This window comes from Trichomycterus rosablanca, chromosome 3, assembly GCF_030014385.1.
Source record: "Trichomycterus rosablanca isolate fTriRos1 chromosome 3, fTriRos1.hap1, whole genome shotgun sequence".
NCBI lineage: Eukaryota > Metazoa > Chordata > Actinopteri > Siluriformes > Trichomycteridae > Trichomycterus > Trichomycterus rosablanca.
In genome coordinates this window covers 35,525,871-35,540,106 of record NC_085990.1, presented here as the reverse complement: position 1 = coordinate 35,540,106, position 14,236 = coordinate 35,525,871, and the positions used below count along the sequence as shown (strand labels likewise).

Genomic DNA, 14,236 nt, shown 5'->3' with positions numbered 1-14,236 from the left:
TTCGGAATAGTAAGTGGATCGGGCTGCCGTAAGAGCGTCTTTGTAATGTTGAAGATAATCAGAATAAATCTGATAATGTACTGTTAGACCGGTTTTCTTATAAAGTCTTTCAAGCTGGCGTTTACGGGATTTCATTTGGTGAAGCTCAATTGTGTACCATGGTGCAGAATGACTAAATGAAACAAATTTGGTTCTCAAAGGAGCCAGCTCATCAAGACATGAGGCGAGTATGTCATTATAGTAATCGACAAGGTCAGATGAATTACTAGACAGTACAGGACAGACAGACATCTTTTTAACAAGAGAATCTGAGAAAGCAGAGGGAGAGATATATTGAAGATTCCTGAAGGATATTTTACGTTTAGCTCTAGTGATGGGCTTAGTGACCTCAATGTCCATGATGATTGTCAAATGATCAGAGACAGTAAGGTCATGGCTGGACGGCTGATGAACTAGGACACCAGTAGAGCAGACAAGGTCAAGAGTATGACCTTTTTTATGAGTTGGAAAATTTATATGTTGTGTGAAATTAAAACACTGTAACAATTCCAAAAATTCCCTGGCAAATTTACAGTTGTTGTCATCAATATGGATGTTAAAATCACCCATAAGCAGTACAGAGGATGAGAGGGCACTAAGCTGGGTTAAAAAATCTGAAAAGTCAGAGAGAAAGGAAGCGTTTGGCTTTGGCGGACGATAAACTACAGCAGTGACCAGAGGAGTAGGCCCTGACAACTTGAAAGCCAGGTGTTCAAAAGAAAGAGCAGCAGGAAAAGACAAAGTGGTTATTTTAATATCATCCCTATAGACTGCAGCAACACCACCACCTCGCCCTTCCATACGAGGTTCATCAATATACGAGTATCCCATTGGCGTGGTCTGATTTAACGTAAAATAATCCAAGGGTTTATGCCAAGTTTCAGTGAGACAGAAAAAGTCTAGTTCACTGTCAGATATAAATTCACTGAGTACAGTACTTTTTGTGTTGAGTGAACGAACATTAAGCAATGCCATTTTCAAGTGGTATTGTTGTGTAGTTGGCTGTGAGGAACGAGGAAGAGAACGGAGATTTACAAAGTCCACTCCGCGTTTCCTATCCCACTCCGTGGACAGCGTTGTCATGGAGACTACACCGCTACTGGTGTGCAAGGCAGCAGCGCTCTGATGACGTGTTTGCGGAGCGACAGTGCGCACGGCTGACCAGAAGGATGGAATAGCGTTACCGTTTCGAAAGTAAACAAGCTTTCTCCGGGAGCCCCTGTGAATATAACGAGGCCGGCGAAGGAGTCCAAGCTGTTTGATGACTGAAATACACGATGGAGTAGTGCAATTGTTGAACTTCCTCAGCTGGTCAACGGAATAGTTCAACATTGTGCCGATCCCAGGAAAACTCACCCACCGTTCACCACCAGCCGCAGACGCGATGTACAGTAGAAAGAACAAAAAGTATCAAAAGCACAAATAAAAGTATCAAAAGTAACATAAAAGAAATAGATCCACAAGGTGTGTAAAAAGATGAAAACGAAAAACGATAAAAATACAATAAAATACGGTAACGGTAGCGGCAGCCAAATGCGCCAGCGTCCACCATATATAATGGTGCTTATACATTTATATCTTATTCATAATGGCAATGAAATTAACCCTTTAATGGTCTTACCAAGAAAATCAAGTTTAAAAACATATATTATATTTACAATTAATATATTTACAATTATTTTTTTTACTAGTGCCCAAAGTATTTTAATGAGCCTCTACCAAACAGTTAAGGTGATCACAAAAATGATGCAACTTTTATTGATGATTTTTCAGCTGCAGGCTGTAATTTGACATAGGTTTATTCAAACCATCTACCAATATTCAGAGTTTAACATTTAAGATTATTTAACCAGTATTTATTTAACCATTATTTAAACCAGTATCATTAGCTTTGCTGTCATCATCACTCCACAAGTTTTCCTCCCACAGTCCAAAGACATGCAAGTGAGGTGAATTAGAGATACTAAATTGTCCATGATCGTGTTCAATATAACCTTGTGAACTGATCAACCTTGTTTAATGAGTAACTACCTGTTCCTGTCATGAATGTAACCAAAGTGTAAAACATGACGTTAAAATCCTAATAAACAAACACTCCACAAGTCAAGCCCTGAATACAGTTCTGGCTTTAAAAATATTACTAACTACATGTCCACCAATTAAGTTTTACTAAGCCCCCAGCCCCAATTTTTAGCTGATATTTAGCCTGTGCTATGTCATTCATGTGGAGATTAATTTAATGGGTGCCACCTACCCAAACATTTTGGTGGACCAGGTGCATTCCTTCATGGCAGTGGTCCTCTGAGATAAAGACGTGTTCTTTTAGCTATTTAATGTATTCAGACACGATAAGAATTGGTTAAAGAAAACTGTTTCTGATAAAGAGTTTCTCTGGCCTCCAAAATCACCAGGGATGTCCAAGAATTTGTTGAATTATATTGTATGGTTTACCAATTTATAACCAATGGTCTAGTTAATTATGAGATGTCCATTTATATTGGGTTCTTTGTCCATAATAATTAATACTTGTGGTAAAGCTATAAAACTTTTTTTGTGTTATTGTTTGGGTTACACTGGTCAGTTATGGGTTTCATGGAATGCAATATTTAAAATAAAAATAAATTAAACATTTAAATCTTTTGTAGGAAGAGATGGACAGCAACCCCATGGTGTCATCTTTACTCAGCAAACTGGCCAATTACACCAACCTTACACAGGGTGTTCGGGAACATGAGGAAGCAGACGAGGAGGAGGGAGCAAAAAAGGAAGCTGTCAAAGTAAGTAGTATTAAGATACAGGATTTTTGTGAATTTGCAATAAATACGGTCTGAACCACAGGATTACAGTATTTCTCTGAGGGCTGGTTTGTGCTTCCTTGACACAGGGATTAAACGAAAGCTATTAAGAGCACAGCCATGAAATGCCATAGTGAAGCTAAACATGCTTGAAGGACAGTAGTTACTGCTCTACCCTGTATACATGAGCTAATACAGTTCCATAATTGGTTACACTGATTAAGGCTTAATGATTGAGTGCTTTACTGATGTGCTTTTACTATTCGAAAGCTCAACCCTTTTCACTAAAACTCAACATCCTCTTTTATAAAATGCTTTGTACTTTGATATAAGATTGTGCTTTGATAAACCACATTGTTATTTGTCTTTTTATGTCAGTTTTTGGCAACCTGAAAGTCACAAGCAGGGTAGCTTATTAAGGATCTTGTTTATTTTATGAAAGTTTTAATATAAAAAAACACATCTTTGTTACAAAATGATAGATTTAGCGTGCAAATAAAAGACTAAGCACATACCTCATAATTAAAAATAAATATTTTATTAAATTATTGAATGCTAAATTGTGTCAGCTCTAATCATCATTAGCTTTATTACCTTAAAGGCATATTTAAGGAAGACTGTATACGAAGGAGGATAAGAAGTTTCATAATAAGAAGTATCATAAAACACCCCTGTTTTTTATTAGGCATCTGTAGCCTACAAAATGTGATTTTTTTTATGTAGACTAGATTATGTTAATGTAGACTACTGTAAGCAAATATGCCCTTTTTTTTTTTTTTTTTTTCTGAATTTGCCAACTGCCAACCCATCAAATGCAGTTTCATAATTTATAAACATGTAATAAACATGTAGAAGGTTTAGCTGCATCAGTAACCCAGACTACCAGAAAGCATTACATTTAAGAGCAGTTAAATGTTTTAAAACCATTTGAAATGGCAAAAAAACATATTTATAAACAGTTAAACACCAATAGTTACCAAATCCAAAACATAACCTCCTTTTTATTTTTGTGAACTGGTATCAGTGGGTCCTTAAAGGGGACGTTAAAAACTGGTTAGGAAAACCCGAGCTGAGGTAAACCTGAAATAACCCTGAACACACACATGAGAGAGTACTTTTTACAGTACATGCTTAATTACAAAGTGTTTCACTAATCTTAGGGTGTCTTTTCCATTTGGCATTGTGATTGCTTTTGAACATCAATTGAATTAACTGATTAACCAAATTAAATTTACTTCTAATCCCTGAAAGACAAAGTGTACCAGTGGAGAGGAAAAAAGCTCCCCAGATGTCATAAGGACAACAGATTGTGAGCAACCAGGTTCATATGAGAACATGTTTTCCCTCTAGATTTTTAGCATTGATGCAGTACTTTAACAATGATGCTCTTGGTGTGTATTTGCTTAATCTTTGTTTATTATATTTATATTGTGTATTTCTTTATTTGAGCAGAGCCCACAAATGGGGACGTTCATGGGTGTCTACCTGCCCTGCCTTCAGAATATCCTTGGGGTCATCCTGTTTCTGCGAATGACCTGGATTGTGGGTACAGCAGGCATCCTGGAGGCCTTTATCATTGTATCAATGTGCTGCTGTTGTGTAAGTATGTTTTTTCTGTATTTTAATAGACTAAATTATTTTTGTTCTATTAATTAGTCTCATTGTTTTATGGAACATAGGAAGATTTATCACAAGCCAAGTCATTTTTATAGAATTATATTTAGTGGTATTTTTTGATGAAGTTGTTGGTTAATGAGCCTTCTCAGAGGTCACGAGTGTGGATGGAGATTCTTGGCAGCTTGGTGTATAATCTTCTGTACTTAAGACTTTCTAAGACAGGTGTATATTTATAACCAGAGCAGACCGTGGGATCAGCCTTCAAGGGAATGTTTATCCACAAGTGTGGGTGTGAGTTTCCTGCGGTTGTCGGAGTCCAGATTGCCCACTGTTTAGCATCAGTTTAACTTTTTTATGTTAGTATGAAAATATCACTGTCATGGTTGCATATGCTGCACTGTTGTATACTTTCGGATTAAAGGATTTTCATTTTATTTTGGTTTTGTGTTCTGTCTCTTGTGTTCATGTATATACAATAGTGTTCAAAAAAATAGCAGTGGTTTTAAAAAAGTGAATAAAGCACAAAATCATTATGATAACTTTTATTTCCATAAATGAAAATGCACTGAAAATACTCCACTTTCAATTCTAATTCAAAACATTAACAAAATTTAGCCAGTTTGTGTTCATCCTTTACAGAAAGTTAAGAAAAATGAATATTAGGCTGTTATAAAATAGCAGTGCCAGCATTTTTCTTTAAAAACTCAAAAAATTATCTATAAACTGAAAAAAATGTTTGAGGTTTCACTTTACTTTAATATTTAACTAATAATAACTAATATTTAGTGGCATAACAATTGTTTCTGAGATCTGTGTTGCATGGAGTCGACCAACTTCTGGCTCCTCTGAACAGGTATCCAGTCCAGGATGATTAGACGACATTCCACAGTTCTTCTGCATTTTTGGGTTTTGCCTCAAAAAAACGCGTTTCAGATATCAGAACACAAGTTCTCTCTGGGATTGAAGTCAGGGGATTGGGCTGGCCACTCTTACCTTAATCTTGTTTGTCTGTAACCAGGATGGTTTGGGTCATTGTCATGTTGAAACACCCATTTTAAGGACATTTCTTCTTTGACAGGGCAACATGATCTCCTCAAGTATTCTGATATATTTAAACTGATCCATGATCCCTCGTATGTGATAAATAGGTGTAACACCATGGTATGAAAAACATCCTCATATCATCATTTTGTACCACCGTGCGTTACTACCTTCACAGTGTACTGTGGCTTGAATTCAGTGATCGGGGGTCGTCTGACATACTGTCTACGGCCACTAGACCCAAAAAGAACAATTTTGCTTTTACCAGTCCACAAAATGTTGAGCCATTTCTCTTTGGACCAGTCAATGTGTTCCTTGGCAGATTTGAACCCATTCAGGACACGTCTTTATCTTAACAACGGGACTTTGCAAGGAGTTCTTGCTGGTAACTTGGCTTCACTTAATCATCTTCTGTACTCACTGCTAACTTCAGATGTTCCTTGATCTTTCTGGAGGTGATCATTGGCTGAGTATTTGCCATTTTGGCTATTCTTCGATCCATTCGAACAGTAGTTCCACACTTCCTTCTGCGTCTTTCAGGTTTTGGTTGTCACTTCAAGGCATTTGAGATCATTTTAGCTGAGCAGCCTATAATTTGCTGCACTTCTCTGTATGTTTTTTCCTCTACAATCAACTTTTTAATAAAAGTATGCTGTTCATCAGAACAATGCCTGGAACAACCCATTTTACCCAGTATTTCAGAAGGAAATGCGCTATGACCAACCTGTGCAACATTTGCCACCATCCTACCTTAAATAAGGACCAAAATTTACACCCGTTCTTCTGCAGAATGAATAACTTCACCAATTAAACACCTCACTGCTATTATTTTGAACAACCCACTTTCAATCAATGCTTCGATTACTCAGAATGAGCGGCGTGCATGTCCTAATTGTTGGGTTTGTTTTGTTTTCAATACTCTACTACACTTTCAAGTAAATTTTTTGATATGTAGAAATAGCATTTCTACTAAAAACAGTGATTTATCAAGTTAATGGTGTTGGACTGCTATTTTTTTGAACACCACTAAGTTTATTGTAAAAGAATAAATTCATTAAATACTAAACTCTATGACCAAAAGTACGTGGACATCTCCTAATTATTATGTTTTTTGTGTTTTATCCACATCCATTGCTAACTGATCAAAATATATGCTTTTAAGTTTGTGGCAACAGTTTGGGGAAGGGCTTTTACTGTTTTAGCTTGATTGTGCCCCTGTTCATGAAATCAGGTCCATAAAGAGGTCCGTGGTATGGGGGGGCTATTAAAATTCTGTTGGTTTTGAATTAGAATAGCCAATAATCTTATCATCAGATGTATACATGCTTTTGGTCCAGTGTTTCAAAACTTCTACACTACTGTTACTTTTTAAGCCCAATTTACACTTTAGGTCTATTTGTAGTGTTGATTAGCTGAATTAGAAATTGTCATCATTGCGTATGTCATTATTTCAAGTACAAGACAAGGAGGAGTTTTGGATATAGTGTAATCTTTTTTCCTATACATTAAAAATTAAAACAACATACTAGTTATCATTCTTCAAGGCCTGTTTTAGTGGCTGAAAATGACTTATTTAGAGACACTTTAATAAACTGGTGCTGCTTGTCCTGTAGTTACTGTATCATGGAACATAAATTCTATGATTCAGTAACATCTACCTGTCATGTTTAATACTTAGATTTTCCAGTTGGGGGAAAACAGAAAAATTTGTCAAAACAGCTGCTCACTCAAATGAATTCTCCCTAAAGGATTGTATTGCAGCATTTATATACTATTCTGAATTTGTATTTAGAATTAATACTGTATACTAGTAAATATAAATGTAAAAATAAAAAAGTGGATGATAAGTACCTATGAATTGTATTGCAAAATTCACACTTCTAGTTCTACTTTGAACAAATAGAGTTTGTATTTGTATTTCTTGCTATTTCTAAAATGTTGTATTGTTTCTTTTAGACAATGCTTACAGCCATATCTATGAGTGCCATCGCTACTAATGGAGTGGTTCCAGGTAAGTTGGGGATATTTCAGATGGCTTTGCTTTTGTGTCGTTATCTAAAACTCTTAACAGTAATAATAATTATTTCTTCTGGCATTTTGTAACTGGATTGTTTTCTGATAACATTTTCACCAAATGCATTTACACTAAATAATCAAATGTGTCTCCAGTTAGCAAGATTAAAATATTATTTTAATTTTTAAATCTGTACTGACTTTTTCAAATAATATTTGAATCAGTTTAGAACACTGGACCGTACACTTTCTGAGTTGTTACTTGTTTAAAGGTTTTTATTTGTGAAATAAGTTTGTCCCATCATAGATAGATAGATAGATAGATAGATAGATAGATAGATAGATAGATAGATAGATAGATAGATAGATAGATAGATAGATAGATAGATAGATAGATAGATAGATAGATAGATAGATAGATAGATAGATAGATCGGCCGGACGGACGGACGGATTGATAGATACTTTATTGATCCCGAAGGAAATTAAAGTATAAGTATAGTATAGGGACATAGTATAAAGTATAAGGATAGTGGTAGCCTTGTGGGTAGATCATGAAATATTGATCGGAAGGTTATGGATCCGAATCTTGGCTCTGCCATGCAACCACTGTTAGGCCCTTGAGCAAAGCCCTTAACCTTCTTGACTTAAATGGAGACAGATCTGATTTAAATGCGGCTTAGGTTTATTTAATCACACGTTTATGTGGCTTATCTCTATCACGATGTATGAAATAAACTAGTTTGAACATGGTCAATGTACTGTGGACCTTATTTACAAAGCTGTTTTGTTTTATGAATTTTATTGATTCCTGAGTACTATTTTTATTGTTTTTTTTTTTTTTCCATCACAGCTGGAGGATCTTACTATATGATCTCTCGGTCTCTGGGGCCGGAGTTTGGAGGAGCTGTAGGACTGTGTTTCTATTTAGGCACTACGTTTGCTGGATCTATGTACATCCTTGGTACTATTGAGATTCTTCTGGTGAGTTCTGTGTTTTTGACTGTTTGACAGTCAGTTCTGAGACCTGGCTGTTTGAAAAAAAATGTGCATAAAACAGTTGAAGCAATGGAAAGGATTATAATACTCTATCAAAAAGGAAATTCAGCCCAAAGTGTGACAAAAGATGTGTCATTGTAATGCATAAAAATTACAATAATAATGCACACATTTTAAGCTAGCTCCTCAACACCATCTCAGACCCCAGTCTTGAATAACAGCACGCTTTGCTCATTGCAAGCTAAAGCATCCCACAGCTAGAATGATAACTCTCTGTCTTAGCAACTTTGAAAACTTTTTTGTACACACAGCACAGGCTTTTATTCTGAGCTGGTAATGGTTCAGGCCACGGCTGGTATTCTTCAGAATTTAATCCATGCTTTTGCTTTCTGTGTTGCATTTTTGGGAGGGGGGTGAGTGACACATTTAGCTTTCACAATGCAAGGATTTACAAACTGGAAAGCAGCATTAGACAATACTAAAGGCTATCAGAAGCATGTATCTAGTCAGAGCCATTTACAAGCTGCTGTATTCGGGCAGAAATGAAGCAAAGAGAATCAAGTGCTGACATCATAGCTGTTTTATTAGGACCAATTGTTGAATGAATAGTAAACTGTAAATAATGTTGAATGAGTAAATAAACTGCCTCTTTGTGGAACCCTGGAACCAGCCCGTTGTCAAAATTATGATCCTCAAAGTTGCGGAGAGAGCAAAACACAATTGTCAAAATGCAAAATATACATCAAACAAAAAGGAAATTGACATTATTGACTTGCTAGCAACATTTGGTGTGAAATGAGAATAAAGAGCTTTTGAATAGTGATGGAACTCCGATGGAGGTAGTGATGGAACTCTTTCCGATGGGGGTAGTGATGGAAATGATTAAATGTCTTTAGTTCCTTCCTAATACTTCCCTTTCATTCACTGATTTTCAACCTGTGTCTGCATTTTAAGATTAGACCCTAGTTTGCATGTTCTCCCTGTATCAATGTAGGGTTTTCTCGGATGCTCCAGTTTTCTCCCACAAGTCCAAAGATATGCAGTCAGGACAATTGGAGCTACTAAAAATTGTCATAAAAGTGTGTTTGTGTGTGCCCTGTGACTGGCAACCTGTTTGAGGTGTTTCCTATCTTTCGTCCAATTAATCAGACCCACCACGACCCTGACCAGGATAAAGTGGTGCTTAAACAGACAATGAATAAATTAATAAATTAATAATCCAAATAGGGTGGAAGGGAAGATGGATTTTGTACAAGGCGAGTTTTGGGGGTGGTTTTATCCACATCCAAACCCCTTCTGACTATAGTTCATAATATGCTTTAAGATCTGTATCTCTGCATACTGCAAGTGCTTTGTTAAACTACTCACGAGCTTTTAGGTTGACATTGTGTCTCTTTTTATCATGCAGACCTACATAGTACCCAATGCTGCCATCTTTAAGGCAGAGGACAAGGAATATGAAGCAGCAGCTATGTTGAATAATATGCGAGTGTATGGTACGTGCTGTCTGATCCTGATGGCTCTGGTGGTGTTTGTGGGAGTGAAGTATGTCAATAAGTTAGCGCTGGTCTTCCTGGCCTGCGTCATCCTTTCCATTCTGGCCATCTACGCTGGAGTCATCAAGACCATATTTGAACCACCAGTTTTTCCGTGAGTTATAAGTTATAAAACATAGCTGCTATATTTGTATTAATTACATCTCTTTTAATCTGTTGTGAAGCATAAAGCTGTAAAATCTATAGAATCACTGTTTTTTTAGGACAGGTAATCACTGTATTTTATTTAGGACAGGTGTCTTTTGGAAGGGGTTTCTAAGCGGGTAGAGAAATGAAATGGTGTGTGGATTTTGTTTATAGAATTTTACAGCTATGTAAAATGCCTCAGTTATTGCATATTTCATTTTTATTACATTTTCATGTTTCACCATCGCTTTATTCTGGTCAGGGATGCTGTGGGTCTGGTTTGTCTGGAATCACTGGGCACAATGCAGTTACCCACCACGGACAGAACACCAGTCCATTGAAGGGCCTTGTCAGTCCCCTTACAGACAAAGCCAATTGTGTGTATGTAGACACCCAACCGGCCGATGGAACCGCAGGGGATTCGAACCCTGGATTCCAGCAATAGTGGGCTACCATAATTTCCCCCTGCAATACCCAAGCGCCTTATTGCATATTTTCCACTCTCAATGATTATATATCAGTGAACAAAATATTTTTGGAACAAATGTTTCCAAAACCTAAAGCACCATTGGTTCACCAGTTTTAATTAATAAACCAATTGAGCTAATTGAGCACAGCTAGGCTTGGCTTTGGCCAGTCCTGTCAAATATAAAGGTTCTATAGCTGGACTGATTGAAATTGTAACTTAGACATAACCGTGATTGACAAATCACGCTTGGCTTAACAAATGCTTTGTGCAGTAGGGTTGCATAAGGGTTGCACATTAAACCCCAATCATCTAGTGCATTAGGGAAATTACAGCTTAAATATGCTTTTAGAACTGTGCTAATACATATTCCTGAAGATCTGTCTCCATGGTAAGACACAGTAATTTATCTCAAAGACTGTCAGATCAAACCATTTAATAATCTATGAAGCCTCTGTGTTGTCCTGGATAGCCAGCTGTCCTTCTCTGCGCATGTAGCTAACTTGACAAGACCATGCCAATTCCTCCTGTACAAAATCAGAAATATCTGACCATTTTTTCTGTATGGAGGCTTGTCCAATCACTTGGACCAATTGCTTGTCATCTACTGCAACTCCCTCTTGGCAGGTGCTCCCATGTCCACAATCAGACTCTTGCAGCTGATTCAAAATGCAGCCGCCCGCCTGATTTCAAGCAACCCAAACACTGCCACATCACCCCACTGTTGCGTTCTCCTCACTGGCTTTCTGTAGCTGCCCGCATTGAGTTCAAAACTCCTACAAGGCCAAAAATGGACCAGCTTCAATTGAACTTATCACACAACCTTTTGAGGTGCAAGTCTAGCTCATCTTGATCCACCACTCAAAACTCAAGGAAGACAGACATCAAAGCTATTCTCTGTTCTAGCACCCAGGTGGTGGAATGAACTTCCCCAATCTATTAGTCTGTTCAAACAAAAAATGATCAAAGACCCGCATACTAAATACTTAAAATGAAACTAACATGCACGTACAAACCTAAAACAACTTTTACCTATACTTTGGGTCTAAAAGGGTTTTTGCAGATTTTTGTTCTTAGACCATTGTTTACTTGTTGTTCTGTAAGTCGCTTTAGGTAAAATTGTCTGCTAAATGCCGAAAGAGTAAATGAAAAATAGTACTTTGTTTTGCTTTGTTGTTCTCTATAGGGTCTGCTTGCTGGGCAACCGCACCCTCAAGAACAATGACTTTGACAAGTGCTTAAAGACGGAGATAATCAACAATGTGACGGTGACTACAAAACTGTGGTCTATATTTTGTGACAGCCCACATTTAAATGCCACTTGCAATGACTATTTTGCCACTAACAATGTCAGTGAAGTGCAGGGTATTCCTGGTCTTACCAGCAGCCTAATCTCAGGTAAGTGACATTTAACCAGAACTCTATGCTGAGATGTTTTGCTCTAACAGGGTATTCCCCTTTGTAGATGCAATTAGAAGTATTTTATGACTAGGGTCTGACTAATATGGAAATATGAAAAAGGACCTTACTCTTACACATGGTTTTCCTATTAAACATTTAATGAAACATTATCCAATATTATCCTGGAACCTAAATATCATCTTCTATAATAAGCCAGTTGAACAACATCAAAATGGTAATGTTAGGTTATCAGTGGCTTGGAAATTAGTGCTACAGACTACGCAGACAATGATTGCCTTGTCTGAGGGTTGGATTGCTGGAGGGGGTTCCTTATAACTGCTGCAGTTATGACCTCTGCTGGCTGATTAATGCAGAGATGGGGGATAATAAAGATCAGTGTGTGACTCTCCATGTGCAATATGGATCTCCATATGAATCCACACATGTTGGAGGTGGCATGTGTCGGTTAAGAAAAGGAGATCACCTTACAAAAATTGAAGTAAGTTGACTGTCTAAATAAAATGATTACAAATAAAATATTGGCGTAGTTTATGCTGCACAATATGCATTGTGTGTGTGTTCACTCTGTTTGGCCAAAAGTCTGTTGACACCTTTAATTTTTTGAGTTTAGGTGTATCAGCCACACCCATTGCTACCAGCTGCATAAAACCAGTTTTTAATGTAATGAATTTACATGCTTCAATGTTTTTTGACAGCAGTTTGGTCAAGATATTTCACTATTCCAGCAGGATTGTTCCTCCAAACTCAAAACAAGTGTTTTTGTAGACAAAACAAGGTCCAGTTTTTTGCTGAAGTTCACAGAAGTACCAACATCACAGCAGATCCATATATTGTTTAAAACTTTTGAGGTTAGCGTTTTCTATGCAGTATTTACCAAAAGTATTAATATATTGCAGTGTTGACATCACATTGACACATCACCCAGCCTTAGCAAAGAGATCTTGAGTATCTAGAGTTGAGTTTGAGTTGTCTAGATGTAAAACCAAGTAATCATTATTATTTTCTTATATTTGTTTATGCATGTAAACTGTTAATTCTTCTAAAGGCTACCTAGGAAATCCAGTTTTGTTTGTTTTATTTTATATGTCTGAGCAGAGAACATGTGGTCGAGCTACGGCGATGCTGGCATGCTGGTGGAAAAGAAGATGCCGTCAACGGAATCGCCCGATTCCACTCAGGTCCTGTCCCTGCCCTATGTAGTCAATGACATAGCCACTTTCTTCACACTACTGGTGGGCATCTATTTCCCTTCAGTTACTGGTAAGGGTGTTTACATCTGTCCTGTTTTTTTTCCTCCTTTGTTTTTCTTACCTGTTGATAAGCTCCATATTTTACCACTATTCTGTATTAATGTAATACACACTATTTAATACATTTAATTTTTATTCTTGTTTTGTGGCTTTCGCCCTAACTTGTTCGTCATAGCCGGGCAGTGTGTGTGTTTCTTATCTGCCTTTTTCAGCTGCTGTCGTTTTTTTGGGTATGTTGCTTTACAGCAGCACTAACAGAACATTTGACAGCACCTTAACATATGCTACACTGATGAGCTAAAAGATTAGGACAACCCCCAAAAATGCCTTTAACAGTGCCTGTTTTGTTAAAATTTTTCTCGTCACAGTCAGGGATATATTAAATTTTGGGATGATGGTAGTGGTAATGGTGGTAGATGGTAATGCAGCAGATATGGGCCTAACATGACTCTGAAAAGGGCCAAATCATTATGGCCAGATGACTTGGTTAAAGTACTTGCAAAACAGCAAGGGGTGCTCACAGGCAGTCGTGGTAATTACCCACCAACAGTGGTCTGAGGATGGACAAGCCACAAACCACTGGCAGGTTGTTGGGCGGCAAACACTCATTGATCCCAGAGGACATTAAGTCTGTGGTGTCTGGTATGGCCAACCAGAAGGGCTACTATGGCTCAAATTGCAAATAATTTTAATACTGAAGATGGTGCTGTGTAGGCACAGACAAAGTGTCCAAGCTAATTCCTGTCTACTGTCTAAACATTCACCTACAATGGGCATGCAGGCATCAGAACTGAACATTAGAGCAATGGAAAAAGGCTGACTGGCCCACTAAATTATGTTTTCTCCAGGATTATGTAGACACTCAGACATGTGTGAGTTATTTACTCGTAGAGCTGATGGCACCAAGATGCAC

At 37.4% G+C, this 14,236-nt stretch overlaps 1 protein-coding gene across 6 annotated transcripts in view; it reads left to right on the top strand.

Moving 5' to 3' along the window:
• The window catches only part of slc12a7b (solute carrier family 12 member 7b), a 109,320-nt gene that overhangs the window by 67,001 nt on the left and 28,083 nt on the right, over positions 1–14,236 (top strand). For 5 of the 6 annotated variants that reach the window (XR_010011226.1, XM_062991210.1, XM_062991208.1 and 2 more), the window contains exons 3-9: positions 2,685–2,816; positions 4,287–4,433; positions 7,449–7,503; positions 8,358–8,488; positions 9,912–10,153; positions 11,838–12,049; positions 13,169–13,333. Coding sequence is in view for 5 of the 6 variants with exons in the window: in XM_062991210.1 (XP_062847280.1) it covers positions 2,685–2,816; positions 4,287–4,433; positions 7,449–7,503; positions 8,358–8,488; positions 9,912–10,153; positions 11,838–12,049; positions 13,169–13,333 (1,084 nt within the window). In the remaining variant the exon portion in view is untranslated. The remainder of the gene's footprint in view (positions 1–2,684; positions 2,817–4,286; positions 4,434–7,448; positions 7,504–8,357; positions 8,489–9,911; positions 10,154–11,837; positions 12,050–13,168; positions 13,334–14,236) is intronic. The other variant, XM_062991212.1, reaches the window with a different exon arrangement.